At 41.5% G+C, this 14,328-nt stretch overlaps 1 protein-coding gene and 1 pseudogene across 1 annotated transcript; one reads left to right on the forward strand and one right to left on the reverse strand.

The window, feature by feature from the left end:
* The first annotated feature begins 952 nt into the window (after nucleotides 1-952).
* Nucleotides 953-1,954, forward strand: LOC124097354 (la-related protein 1B-like; annotated as a pseudogene).
* An 8,898-nt stretch (nucleotides 1,955-10,852) lies between these two features.
* On the reverse strand, nucleotides 10,853-13,769 carry LOC124097336 (zinc finger and BTB domain-containing protein 10-like). Its single transcript, XM_046451770.2, is given in 2 exon segments — nucleotides 10,853-12,661; nucleotides 12,717-13,769. Coding segments are annotated over 2 exon segments (2,664 nt in total). The 5' UTR covers nucleotides 13,737-13,769; the 3' UTR covers nucleotides 10,853-11,017.
* Nucleotides 13,770-14,328: the final 559 nt, after the last annotated feature.

Here is a 14,328-nt window from a genome sequence, read left to right on the forward strand (position 1 = left end):
TTATTATATAGTGATCAAAACTTGTCTGAGTTTTTTTTTTTTTTTTTTTTTTATGCAAAGCAGAATTTGTGATGAACTTTAGCTGAAGGGATTTCCAAGGAAAGTGTTAAGGGAACAACCTGAGTTTTCTTTGCTGGGTATCAAAATAAAATATAAGAAAACAAAAAACAATTTGAGAAAGGAACTGTTAAGCTAAAATTAAAAAAAAAAAAAAAAAAAAAAAAACACTTGATAATTGGGGAAGATCTAAGCCTGTCCAAATTGTGAAGAACATTAAAAGAAGAAAATTCATCATTGGAAAAGTACACTCTGGTGACAGGACCAAGAGTCCAGCTGGTCGACTCCCGGCCTGGGCATCTGGCATGTCCTTGGCCTCAGTTGCAGCCACGGGTGGACTCTCAGCATCCTGGCCACCACAGAGATGCGCAGCCCAGTCCCCTGGCTCTGAGCGCCCTCTATCAGGGGAGACCTGGGTGGGTGAAGGATGTCTGCTCTCCCCCCAGTGTCCTCCGCTCCCTCTCGGGAGGGAGGACCTGCTCATGGCCGCGTGGAGAGGGAGTTTCTGATGGCCTTGGGGAGCCTGTTGGTGGAGCAATTGCCCTAGCCAGAAAGGGAGGGAAAGGAGTCAGCGAGGTCCTCCACAAGCGCGGGAACGCGTGGAGAGCCTGAACAGGTGCTGGGCCACAGTGTGCCACTGGTGGCCATGCCTATGCAGCCGCTGTTGCTGCCCCTAGCATGCGCCAGGGGCCCTGTTGATAGGGAGCCACCGACCTTGGCTGGCCCTGGGGAGAAGCCGCTGCCGCCCAAGGAGAAGGCCTGGACGAAAAAGCCTCCCCAGCACTAGTCCCCTGCCTCCACCTGGCAGCCGAAGCCTGCGCTGGAGACCTGGCAGGCAAAGTTATAAAAACAGGAAAACTCAATGAATTCCAATGAGGCCAGTGATTTCAGCGATATGGCAAACTGGCCAACACCAGGAGAGTTAGCATTGAAAAAACCTTTTTTTCAGTCTCAAAGTGTCATCAGCCAAAGAAATAAGAAGCCAAAAATTACAAAAGAAAAAGAAAAGAAGGTTGAAAAGAGGAGTAACAGTGAGATTAAGAAAATTGGGAAACAAAATTAGATGGTCCCATTGAAAATGCCAGTAACGATGAGGCCCAGTCAAGCATTCAAGGAAAGAGAGCCAATAAGCACAAGTGGGTATTGCTGCAGTTAGATGATGTAAGACCAGAGAGTCAGGAGAGATCTGGATCCCAGAACAGCTCTCAGTGTCAACCTGAAGCAAACAAGTCTTCCCATAATAACAGGAGAAAGACACAGGAAGTTGGAGGCGAGACAGAGAGAAAAAAAAAAAAAAAGATGATGATCAGGATAAAGTATACAGTGTGAGGAGTGAGGGGGGTAATATCTGAGGTTCCTTCAGAAGTTGACGAAGAGGACCAAAATGGGAACAAGATGAGCCAGAGGAAACTCTTGAGTGAACTTTGATTATTCATATGGTTACCGACAACATGGTGAAAGGACAGATCAGCCATTTCAAACAGAAATTAATGCCAGTATGATGTATTACTATTATGACAGTATGGGTGTACAGGTGTATCCTGTGGAAGAAGCATTTCTTAGAGTATATTAAGCATTGAATTGAATATTACTTCAGTAGAGAAAACTTGGAACATGACTTTTTTGTCAGAGAAAGATGGATGAGCAAGGTTTCTTGCCTATTTCCCTGATTGGCTCTCAGAACAAACTTTAACCTCATTTTAGAGGCCCTGAAGGACAGCAAAGAAATAGAAGTTGCAGGTGAGAAAATGAGAAGATAGAACCAGAAAAATGGCCAGTCCTGGGCCCTCCTCCAAGCAGTGTGCCACAGACAAACTTCTCTCCGCTGATGAATTGTCCAAAGTTTGTGCAAGGACAAGCCTTTTTCTCACAGACACTCAGGGTGATGATCTACTGAATCCCTGAATGTCATCTGATGGGGATGTGCAATAGAGCAAATGGCTCACTGAAATGCATTGTAAATACTGGAACAAAGCATGCTGTAGAGATGGAAGCCACCAGACTGCCTTCTGTGTGAAAGTGTCCACTATTGACCCCTTGGCTGCATGACAGTGGAGATGACCACCTGTGCCATGACCCAAGACAGAGCTGGGGACCACTGCTGACATTCCAGGAGCTGCCTGTCCTTTCTTGTGTGGCTGGACTGAGATGGCATGGCTACTTTTATTTGAGGGGGAAGCTAATTGTTATCACTGTGGAAATACTTCAAGGTTCTGTCTTTTGTTTCCAGGCATATGTACTTGTGTCCAGGTCAATAAAGCAGAGAAAGAGGACTGTGTAGATTTTCTCAGCTTGACAGGCCTTTGGCTCTTGGTCTTCCCTTTGCCATGGTGAACATTGCATAACTCATGTGTTAAGATGTTTCACATGGACTGTAAGATTTATTAATGTGAACATTTAAGGGGTAAGAAATTGAAGAAATAAACAAGGGTATTTTTTAAATTTTTCTTCAAAATGTATTATTGATACATCAGTATAAGTCCTGCCCATCAGAAAAGCATTAATAATGGACACTTTAACAAATTTTTATCTCATATTTCTTTGTCAGCCATATACTTCTAATGCAGCAAGCAACTTGTTTTAAAAAGTTGAATAAATGTGACATTGTTTGTTTGCTTTTTTAAATTTATTTTGTTTTTTATTTATATATAACAGCAGAATGCATTACAATTCTTATTACATGTATAGAGCTCCTTTTTCATATCTCTGGTTGTATACATAGTATATTCACACCAATTTCTGTCTTCACATATGTACTTTGGATAATAATATTCGTCACATTCAACCATCATTAATTACCCCATGCCTCCTCCTTTCCCATCCCACCTCTTTGCCCTATCTAGAATTTGTCTATTCCTCCAATGCTCCCCCTCCCTATCCCACTATGAATCAGCTTCCTTATATCAAAGAAAACATTTGGGATTTTTTTTTTTTTTTAGGATTGGCTAATTTCACTTAGCATTATCTTCTCTAACTCCATCCATTTACCTGCAAATGCCATGATTTTATTCTCTTTTATTTCTGAGTAATATTCCATTGTGTATATATGTCACTTTTTTATCCATTCATCTATTGAAGGGAATCTAGATTAGTTCCACAACTTAGCTATTATGAATTATGCTGCTATAAACATTGATGTGGCTGTATTCCTGTAAGATGCTGTATTTAAGTCTTTTGGTTATAGACTGAGGAGAGACATTGCTGGTTCAAATGGTGGTTCCATTTCCAGTTTTCCAAGAAATCTCCATACTGCTTTTAATATTGGCTGTACCAATTTGCATTCCCACCAGCAGTGTATGAGTGTACCTTTTTTTCCACATCCTCACTAACACTTATATGTTTGTATGCATAATAGCTGCCATTCTGACTGGAGTGAGATGAAATCTTAGAGTGGTTTTGATTTGAAGTTCTTTAATTGCTAGTGATGATGAACATTTTTTCATGTGTTTGTTGATTGTACTGTTTGCTTGTTTTTTAAAGATATAATGGCTGATTGTAAGGGTTAGATTTATCTTGGTCCAAGATGACATTTTTAACCAGCTTATGAACAATCATTGGTAAGATGGATAATATGGAAAATACTTTTCCACCGGATAGTTAATTTAAGCCATTCAAGTTGGTGATTCCATTAACCATTTGTGTTATTAATAAAATTATAAAAACAAAATCATGAAAAAAAAGACTCAAGCTGGTTAACTTTATACTGAAAATGTTTGAATCATGGATCTGTTTAAAGATTTTTATCAGAAGCCAAAAATAGAAATGGTGATATCAAAGAAAGCTCGGTGGAGCACTGATCTTTCTAATAATGTGTATCTTTGTGATGCATACAGACATACAAGTGGAGTTTTGAGAATGGTTTAGTACAGAAATACAACTAATAAAAACAGATTTTCTTTTTTTTTTTTTTTTTTTTGCGGACTGACAGAAACAGAATTCAGGCATATATTAGAAATCTTTAGATGTCAAAATTCTTTAGGCAAGAATTAAGGATGTTGAGCCATTAAGCTGCAAATATTTGTGAACCTTTAAGAAAAAAGTAGAATGGACTTGAAAGCAGATGCTGGTGGAGCAAGTGGAAGAGTGAATAAAATAAATGGAATCTGAGGCCTGGGGGTCGATCTTTGACTCTAGCAAGGAGAGTTGCAAGTCATAGATTACCCTCCAGGCCTTAAAACCTAACAGAATTTTTATATTGCTAGATTTAAACTTGATACTGGTGAACCTCTGTTACATATAATTTCTTTTTGAAATGGAATATATATATATGCTCTATCACTCCTACTAACATAATTTGAAGGCAAATGATTTGCTTTCTAGATTCATAGGTCCACAAGTGGAAAATAATTTTACCTCAATTTGGATCATATCCAGAGTTTCACCCATTTAAATGCATTAAATGATGAGATTATGGCTTTTGAGCTTATGATACAGAGATGATGGTTTAGAGATGATGATAAAGAGATGAGATTCTGGTTGAGATTTTTTGGGGACGTCTGGATTGATATATTTAATACATGTTGAATATATTTTGCACATAAGATGAATTTTAAAAGGCCAGAGGATGACTATAGTAGGCCAAATTGTCAATTCCATAAAGATATTTTCTCATCTCAAACCTTGATATGGTAAATTTTAACTTCTTTGAGAAAAGGATCTTTGCATATGTGAAGACATTGAGATTTTTCTATTAAGAAACCATTTGGATTATCTTGGTCTGGCCTAAATCCAACAAAAGTGATATTATATGAGTATGACAGAGGAATCTTTGATATAGCAGAAAATGAGAACATAAAAAGAAGGGAAGAAGTAATGTGAACAAAGAGGGAGACATAGGTATAGTGTGACTACAATCCAAGAAAGATGAGGAATTTCACCCAAGACAGTATCCCAGAGTAAAATTGAAGTTTTTTCACTTAACTTCAGAGGGGTAGAGGTATCCTCTAGGCAATCAAGCAGTCAGGAGCAGCCTGTTACTTACAGCCCCTATAATTTCCTGTTCCAGTTTATTAAATCTTAGGCTTTTCTGCAAGTACATGATTCATATGGAAGTCCTTCTGCCAATCCAGAAAGACAACTTAAAGGAGCCAGAAATTGATATGCAAATCTGGATTGCATGAAGGCCATGATAAATTGCTAACTACATGTGGAATTATATTTTGTAGAGTGGCATTGTGTAGCAGAAGCTTTGTTTCTATCTTTTAGTTGAAAACTGTTTCATATTGACTGGCTTTCCTTTAGTCACCAAAGAATAAACAAAGTTCAGAAGCTCAGCCAAATTGACAATCTTTTATCTTTGCCTTTCTCTCTTGAGAAAGTTTTAAATAAGTCAGTTTATACACACAGGCTTCATTCAAAACTTCCATTCTCTGGGTAATTTCACATCTCTTTTCTTCTCAGTGATGCTTAAAATGTGAGGACTCCAGAATCACATTCATATAAACACATGTAAATACCCCAGCCTGCCCTTCCCTCTACAAACCACATGGCAACTTCTGTTAGTTTTCCATTGCTGTAATCCACATACCTGAGAAAACAACTTACAAAGAGGAAAGATGTGTTTTGGCTCATGATGTCAGAGGAGTTCATGGTCAGTTGTCTCCATTGCTTTGGTGCCTGTGGTAAGGCACAACAACATAGCAGGGAGGGTGTGGTTGAAGCTTAAAAAGCAGTTACCTCCAAAAAGTAAAGGATCTAAGCAGTACTAAACTGAAAGTGATACGGCTAAGTCTGGAGACAGTTTTGATTGCCATGACTGGGAAGAAGGAGGGCCCTATTGCTGAGGTTGTGAAAACCTGCATTAAAGGAAAATTTCATTGTAAATAGCAGTTTTATTCATTATGTTCTAACTCCAGTTGTCAGAAGCTTGGATCTTTTTTTCCCTTTACTTCAGGAACAAAATAAAGCCAGGTGTCAAGAAGCCCAGTCTTTTTTCCACTGTCTCAGGGAATCCCATTGCAGAGGTGCAAGGGAGTTTAGGGAAGGAAGTTCCAAAGGGAGAAAAATATGTACTTGGACAAGCAGAATATACTGTGAGGAGACCCTGCCCCTGTTGCTCTAGCATGTCCCAACCCCACTGGCCTGGGCTCTCTCTGGGCTCTCTCTGCAGCAGACAGCACCCATCCTGGTACCTCAACTTGGCAGGCAGGCAGTACCTCAGGAAGTTCCAGGAGGGGCAGGCCTGGGGGGCAAGATTCTCCAGGCACCCTGAACTGGGTGCAGGCCCCTGGTCGCTCATGGCTCTTGAGGCATCAGGAGCTCCGTGCATGTCCCTCAAGCCCTAAAGTGGAGACTCAAAACTCCTAATGGCAGGAGATACTGCCCGGATGCTGGAGGGTTCTGGAGCCTGCACTAGAGTTTATACACACAGGATAGAGTTTATACACACAGGCTGATGGTGGTGAGGTGGGCCACCTGGGTAGGGGAGCCTTATCTGCCACTGGCCCCTCCTTTGCATATTCACAAGACTGAGCTCCTCCTCCACTCCTGAAAACAGCAGAGAGAAACTGTGTTATTCATAAGGAAGCCTCTCAGGCCCAGGAAGTCCTAGATGATTATTCATGAGGAAGTGTGGCCTGCCCAGGGAGGCCTGTATGATTATTCATAAACTTGAGGGATGCGGTTTGGGCTGGAAAAGGTCACAGGTGCCCAGGTGAGAGGGAGGCATCTACCGGCTGAGGTGAGCACCATCCAGAGACCAGGTCTCTGGAGAAAGGGCACTTGGGCATTGTGAGGCTGGAGCTCTTCATTTTAACAGTTTTTTTTTTTCACTCTTACTTGAGACTTTAATTTTAAAGTTTTTCCTTAAAGTCCAAAATTTTCTCAGGACAAGCAGAAATGCCAGTCTGATCAGGGGGCAAAGGGGAGGCTGTAGGTAACATCATAACCATAATGTGTGGAGGAAAAGCTCCACACATTACAAGAAGGATATGGTGAAGAAAACAGAAATGCAGTGTGTCATCTGCATCCCACTGTCTAGCAGCTTTAGGATTCATTTTTGAGAAGCTTTGGGAATGGGCCTGGGTGAGGACTCAGCAGCATAATTTGTCCTGAGGCAGGCAGCCAGGGACTCTGCACTGGGAGGAGGTGCCTGTGGAGGTTTGGGCATTTTCTTGACCTGGCCAGGTTCTCTCTAGTCACTGGCATGTTCCCACCAAAACCAGTGCTTGCTGCAGACCAAGAAATGAGCCACCAGTCCCCCCTGGAATGAACTGCACTCCTCTTTCTCCTTACAGAGGATTTGCCCTCTGTAGAAGTCAGTCATCCAAACAGGCCAGTTTAGCAAGTGTAGTGGGACTCAAGATTGGCCAATCACCAAAATGTGTCAGGTGTGCAGAGCACTCACTGGCTGTGCTCATCTGGTGAAAACATAGGAAGAGCTTTTTAGTTGTCCCTGAAGGGGTTTTAAATCTCATTAGAATGAGAATCCATGCTTTCCCCTGTGGACTCTGAGTCCCTCAGCTTCTAATCCTGTAGGATGCCTAGCACAAGGCAGTTGCCTACAGAATGCTGAATGAGTAATTGAAGTAGCTTGAAAAAGATCTTTCAAGACCAAGAAGACTTGTGGAACACATGCTGGTAAAATCATTTCCTGCATTCTCATATTTTATCATTGATATAGTCAATCATTAACCCTAACCCGAGCCCTCCTAACTGTTGTCCACAATTCCTGATATTATTGGTACAACTGAACCTTCTGTACAAAAAAAATACAGTTAGACCATATGAGGCTTTAGGAATTTTGACTTTTATTTTTTTCCATTCTGATTGGTAAGTCTTTCCAAACTAGTGACACATCCATTTTACTTCTTATCCATGTATCCTCAAGGGTAAAAAATGCACACTACCTTGCCTCTCCTCACAATGAAACCTGTGTCAGAACAAGTATTACCCTGTACATATATATTTTCATGTTGGTTGGTACCAATTCTTTATCACAACCCTCAGCATAAATTTGGACTGAAATAGAAATGCAACCTAACCAGACCTCCATCACTAAATCAGTATATGCATGAAAGCATATGCCCTAATAAGAATAGTTATGTGTAGTTTCAATGCTATCAATTAAATTACCCATGACATATACTGATGTTATTTTAGGATAGACCCATGTCTCATGTATGTACAGTCCACAAATTATGAGATATTGAATATATGAGTAACAGTCTACTCAGAAGAGCAATGAAAATGTGTGTGTATGTGGACTCTAATGCATATGTTCACAAGTGCAATAATAGTAATATTCACATTTCCTGGAATACACAATCATTTTCTCCTACTCACACATAACCCATTCAATATCAAATAGTAACCCTAGTTTTACTGCTGTCCGTATACCTAGTTTATGCACTAATCTATATTCTTATAAGATTATATGGGCTTTTTTTTTTTTTCTGGTAAAATGTTTACTTCAAAGAAATTTTTATATAGGCTGAGGCTAATATATTCAAGAGTATAAACATTTTTTCCTTTGGATTACCTAAAAACAAACTTTTAAAGTATCATATTTCAGATGACTAAAAATATAGCCAAATCTGTCACAACACAACATTGAAGGTAATGGACAATTAGAATATTTTAAATTAACATTAACAAACCATCTACATCAAACCTTGTTTCCAACTAAAACCAAAACAAATGCACAACAATCCTGTAGTGTACCACATATGTATTTCAATTTACTGTATGCAATCTAACAAAAAATTTGGTCATAATTTACCAGATATACATAAATGATTTAAGTAATAAAAGGAAATTCAGTTTCAAGAGAATAAGTTCATATCTTGAGGAAAAGTAAAAGTACATTAAGAATGTAAAGCCAAGTCCAGTTTCTATGCAATAAGTGAACTATAGTCTAATAAAGCAGACTTAGGTGATTTTTTTTAGATATTTATCTTTGCTCTTTAATATATATTTATATATAGACAGATCTACCGATTGTAAACTATGGTTTATTTTAAAGGAAGGGGATAAATGGGATGAAAGAAATCTTTATACTATACTTACATTATTCACAAAGCAGAACATTTTACGCTTAAAATACTTTTTCATTCATAGTATCTTTGCCCAACTAATTTCTACTTTGGACCTCACTAGAATTACATTTTACTTATTTGTCTAGAACACTGAGAATAAGATGTACTCTTCAGTTTTAAACAAACAAAAAAATCAAACCAAAACTGTTCATCTGTCAGGCTTATAGTTATGAGGAAACTGTAATAAAGATGACAAAAAGTTAGTTACCATGTAACTAACCTTTTATTTCTGATTTACCCAAGCAGAAACATCACTAACATTAAACCATTATTCTACTGAAATCAGAGACAATGAAAAAGCTTGTCTCTTTAAAAAAAAAAAAAAATCAACTTTTCAACTTTGATTAGATGGAGCACCAAAAGAATTTATCTGTCAAAGCATCTTTGCAAAAATTTCCACACAGCTAACATAATTTAGTTACCTGATATAAAATAGGAAAATATACTCAATTTTTATTTAAAAGAAAGCTGAAAATGATGTCCCTCAATCTTATATATTATGCTCCTGATAAATGTCCACATTAATAATAGGTGAAATGTTTCTGAGACTTCCACATATAGCAATTCATTCATCACCAGGCTAAATAATCTAATAATTACAACTTAATATATCACCTCCTTTGTACCCTAAAGAACTTAATAAAGCCTCTCAAAACTTTATTTATAAAATAAAGACATTTGTAGATTGTTGAATCATGGGGACTAGTAAGACTATATTCAAGGTGTAGTGACTTTGAAGAATGGAAAAATAAATTAACCATAATTTCAAAACACTCAATATCCGGTAAGTATGAAACAAAAGAGAATGAACATTTTGCGTTAATTTTAATGATAAGGAGGGCACAGGAGTAAAAACCTGATATTTCACTTATATTGCATAACAAGCTAACCAAACTGGACATGGAGGATAAATTATAAAACAAATCATTTTACTTATTGTTTCTGACTTTTTTTGATCAGATTTCTGTCTTTCAAATAAGGCTGAGGTATAGTACACTGGCAAAAATAATAAGAGGCAAACAAGAATAGTGCCAAAGTAACAGATACCCAAAACCAAATACCATGTCAGAAAACGTCATATAGTAACCATTTATCAGATTAGAGCAGCAGGAGAAAGTTACTTATAAATCATAATCATTTTAGTGGTATTTGTCAACTTCACCATGGTAACTCTGCAACATCATTCTTCATTTGTGAAGTAGTAAAATTCATGTCAAAAAAAGGAAAGAAGGGTTGGGGGAAGTCAGTTAGTTCATTCCAATAAATTACCTCTCCAGTTCTTATAAACATGCCCATCAGCACAAAATTGAGAAATACCTAAGACCAGAAGAGACTTGGTTTAAGTTATGAAGCAAATTAAAATGGAAAAATACAAGAAAATAGAACCATTGGGGTTGAAAAAGCCCCTCACTGAAAATCTGTATTAAAAAAAATAAAATTAATAAAAATAAAAATAGAAACAAAACTCTACTAGTACAAACTAGCCTGAGTGGTTTGATGGACAAAGTGATTGGGTCAACTGTCACTGTACTTCCATAAATGGATTTTCTTCACTCATGTTAAAGTGGCACATGAATGTAAGCTCTATTAAGGATAGGTACTATATTTTCATAGTACCCAAATAGTTACTGTATATCCTATAAATAAAAAATATTTTACTTTGTTAACTGAATATGTGGGGACTCCATGTAATCCAACCACATGGTTGTTTGCTGTATAGTCCTGTGCAAATATATATATATATATATATATATATATATATATATATATATTTGCTATAAGGCTTTGACCCTACAGTTTTCACAGCAACATAACTACCATCCAGCATGTACCATATTTTGCAAGCCTTCAAGTTCAACAATCCAAATTGTCGATTCATATTATGTCCAAATGCAGCATCCTTGAGGAGTATAGTAGCAGGTCAGTTAATTATCCAGAGACATACAGACATCTCCTGATTCATCCCATCTAGATGGATCATTCTGATCTTCTCCATCATCAACCAGCTCTTCATCAGCTTCTCCTACTTCATTCTCCTCATACTCTTCATCCCGAGGGAATTCTGTATCCTGCCCCTGATCTACACCTTCTTGCCCTCCTGGTTGTGATTTATCTGCACAGTCTACACAAACACCATAGCGTCGAGATCCATGTCTTATTCCAACACTGGCTGCTAACATGAAGATCTTCTTACACACCATACATTTGTATTTTTTATCCTTTTTATGCACCAGGGAATGTCTTTTTACATGTTCTCTACGAGTAAACAGCTTTCCACAAATATCACAGCTAAATGATCTCACTCCCGTATGAATGAGCAAGTGCCTTTTTAGTGTTCGTCTGTATTTGCCTACATAGCTACAATGAGGGCATTTTAATTTGTTCATGATTAGAGATGATTCACCATTTTCCCAAGTTTCTTGTTTTGGCCACGATTCTGGCAATAATCCATACTTGAAATCATTTGAAGCACCTGGTAGCAATCCATACTTGAAATCATTTGAAGTACCTGGTATTAATCCATACTTGAAATCACTTGATGGACCAGGCATCAAACCATACTTGAAATCATGTGAAGTACCAGCATCACCTCCATCTTGACCAGAGCAGGCTTCAGCCAATAAATTTGCATTCATATTCCTATCACCATCAGGCCCTGAGAGTAGAGCACCATCCAAATCTGGTTCCTCCTTAATGATTAGGGTCTTATTTTCTTCTGGATAGGCAACAGGTGGCTGCATCGCTGAGCAATCTTCTAAATTTGTTTCATTATTAGGTGGTATATTATAAATAAATCTCTTTGTAGTTTGGTTTTTCCTCCTTGTTTTGCCAGTGTCTTGAATTCCCTGGGAGACCATGTTATTCCAAATAAATACTTTTGTTTGACCTTGAGATTCATTTTCAGCCAATTCAGGAGAACCATCCTGGACCCAATTACTGTCATTCATTTGGTAGTTTTCTATTTGGCCCTCGTCGACATTACAACCATCATTTTCAATTTTTATATTACTTGCCAAATTGGTAAGATTCCGTGTTGCCCAAAAGCTGGCAATTTTTTGATCCCGTGAAGACAGACCATCTCTATTAACTGGTTTTCTGTTATTGTAGTCCACAACTACAGACTCCGGAGCTTCTGATTTAATGCTTATATTTAAGGCATCTTTAATGAAATTTCGGCAAGTTTGAACAACTTCACTCATTTGAAGGTAGCTGGCCACTGTCATCACTTCAATGGCATTTTGGCTTGTGAGCACCAGGTTACCAGAATACAAGAAGTCCAAGATGACTGAAAAACCTTGAACTGCAGCAATATCTAAATGGGTAGTATTGTTTTGGTTAGGGCTTTCTTTGTTTGAAACGCAATATAAAGTCTTAAAGAAACGGCTGCCTGCAACCAGGATGTTCTTATGAGCTTTAAAGATTTTCCCGCTCACCACAATGCTGACATCACAAAGAATGTCTTTCTTTCTCTGTTCATCTAGTTGTGGAAGAAGTTGATAACAATAAGAGTTCTCATTTGGCCTACTATTAAAGTCACAGTACCCCTCCTCTGATGGAATTTCTGATTCCTTAATGGTAGGGCACTTGCTTGGCATGTGTAAGGTCCAGGATTCAATCTCCAGCACTGCCCAAATTTAAAATTCTTAAACAAATCTTGTATTAGATGTTTGCCTGGGCGTTGGCTTCGTGGAGTTTGTGCTCGGTGGAGACGTGGTGCCTCAGAAGCAAGGTTTTCTTGTAGTTACGGGTCCCTCGAGAAAGCTCATCGTGCCCCACTTGCGGAAGATCCACGCTTCCCCCATCATCAGGGGTCTTTTGGCACCAGCCGCAAAACATAAGGCCAGTATCCTTTGAATATCGCAGCCAGGGAAAATCCTTGAGCCAGGAGGTCTGGAAAGAGCACTGTAGCTTCTGCATTAGGGACTTGGGCCGCGCGAGCGGGAAGTGCTGGACAGTCTCTCCTTCGCCAGCTCCCACACCGCTGCCCTCCGCTTCATCCCCACCATCGCCGCCCGACCGCCTGCTGCTGCTGCAGCTGCCGCCTTCCGCCCCACTGCCGTCGCCCAGGCTCGCCCCCTCCTCCTCGTCCTCGGTGCTGTCGCTCAGGGACGCGCCGTCCTGCATCAACTCCTTCCCCTCCAGCGCGTCAAGCTCCAGATCCACAGCCGCCGGCCCTCGCCCATTGAAATGCCTCAGGGGCCACGCCGAGGTCTCCGGGCGGCCGCGGCTACTGCTATTGTTGCCGAGACCCCCGCCGCCACCTCCTCGGAAGGCCAGAGTCCGACGGTTCCTTTCCGCTAGCAAAGGGCCCCCCGAGCCACCGCCGCCCAGCGAGGTGGGGCCGACCGCGTCTTGGGGGAGCAGCAACTCCTTGGTTTCCTCGGCGGCGGCGGCCGCCCCAGTGGAGGCCTCCAAGTGTTGGGGCTCCAGGCCCTCCAATTCCGTTTCCTCGTCGGCCCCCCGCCCATTGGGCTGCTGAAGCGCGGGCGGCGCTGGCGGCGGGGGCTGTCTTGGCTGGGGCTGCTGAGGCCAAGCCGAGGCCTCCCCGCCAGCGTTATTGTTCGTGGAACCGCCGCCGCTGGCGGTGACCAACCCGCCTCCTCGGAACGCCAGCGTCCTGCGGTTCATTTCACTGAACGACATGGCGCGCGCCGCCGCCGCCGCCCGGTGCCCCGGCTTGCGCCCGGCCTCGGGCCGCGTCCCGCGCGCTCCCCGCGTCTCCCCCTCCGTTTCGCCCCCGCCCCCGCCCCGGGCGTTCCGGTCTCGCGGGGCTCAGCCTCACCCTCCCGCCCGGCTCGCGCTCGCTCCCGGGGCTGCCGCACGCGTCCGCTGCAGCCGCTGCCGCCGGGCCGCCGCCTCCGGCCGCTCTCCTCGTCCTCCACCCCCGCCCCGCAGCGCTCCGGGCAGCGTCCCGCGCGGAGAAGGGGGCGGGCGGCGGAGCGGTGAGCGGCGAGTCGGGGCGCGTGAGGCCTTCGAAGTTGAGAGGCGGAGTGCGGGAGACCCTCCGCTGCCCCCTCTTTTAAAGCCGCGCGCACACACCGACCCTCCAACAGATATCCTTCCTCCGGCGCGCCGAGGAGTCCCGACGCCGCCGCCGGCTTCCGAGGCGCTGAGGTCGAAAGGCACGCCAAACTGCTGGGCTCCGACACATAAGGAACCGACAATAAAGCCGGCGGAGCGTTTCCGTCCGACCAGGCCCTGGCGGAGGTCGAATGGCAAATGAACAACGGACCTT

Source organism: Marmota monax, unplaced genomic scaffold (assembly GCF_021218885.2).
Source record: "Marmota monax isolate L192 unplaced genomic scaffold, Marmota_monax_Labrador192_F-V1.1 WCK01_AAM20220418_F8-fsc00863, whole genome shotgun sequence".
NCBI classification, from domain to species: Eukaryota; Metazoa; Chordata; class Mammalia; order Rodentia; family Sciuridae; genus Marmota; species Marmota monax.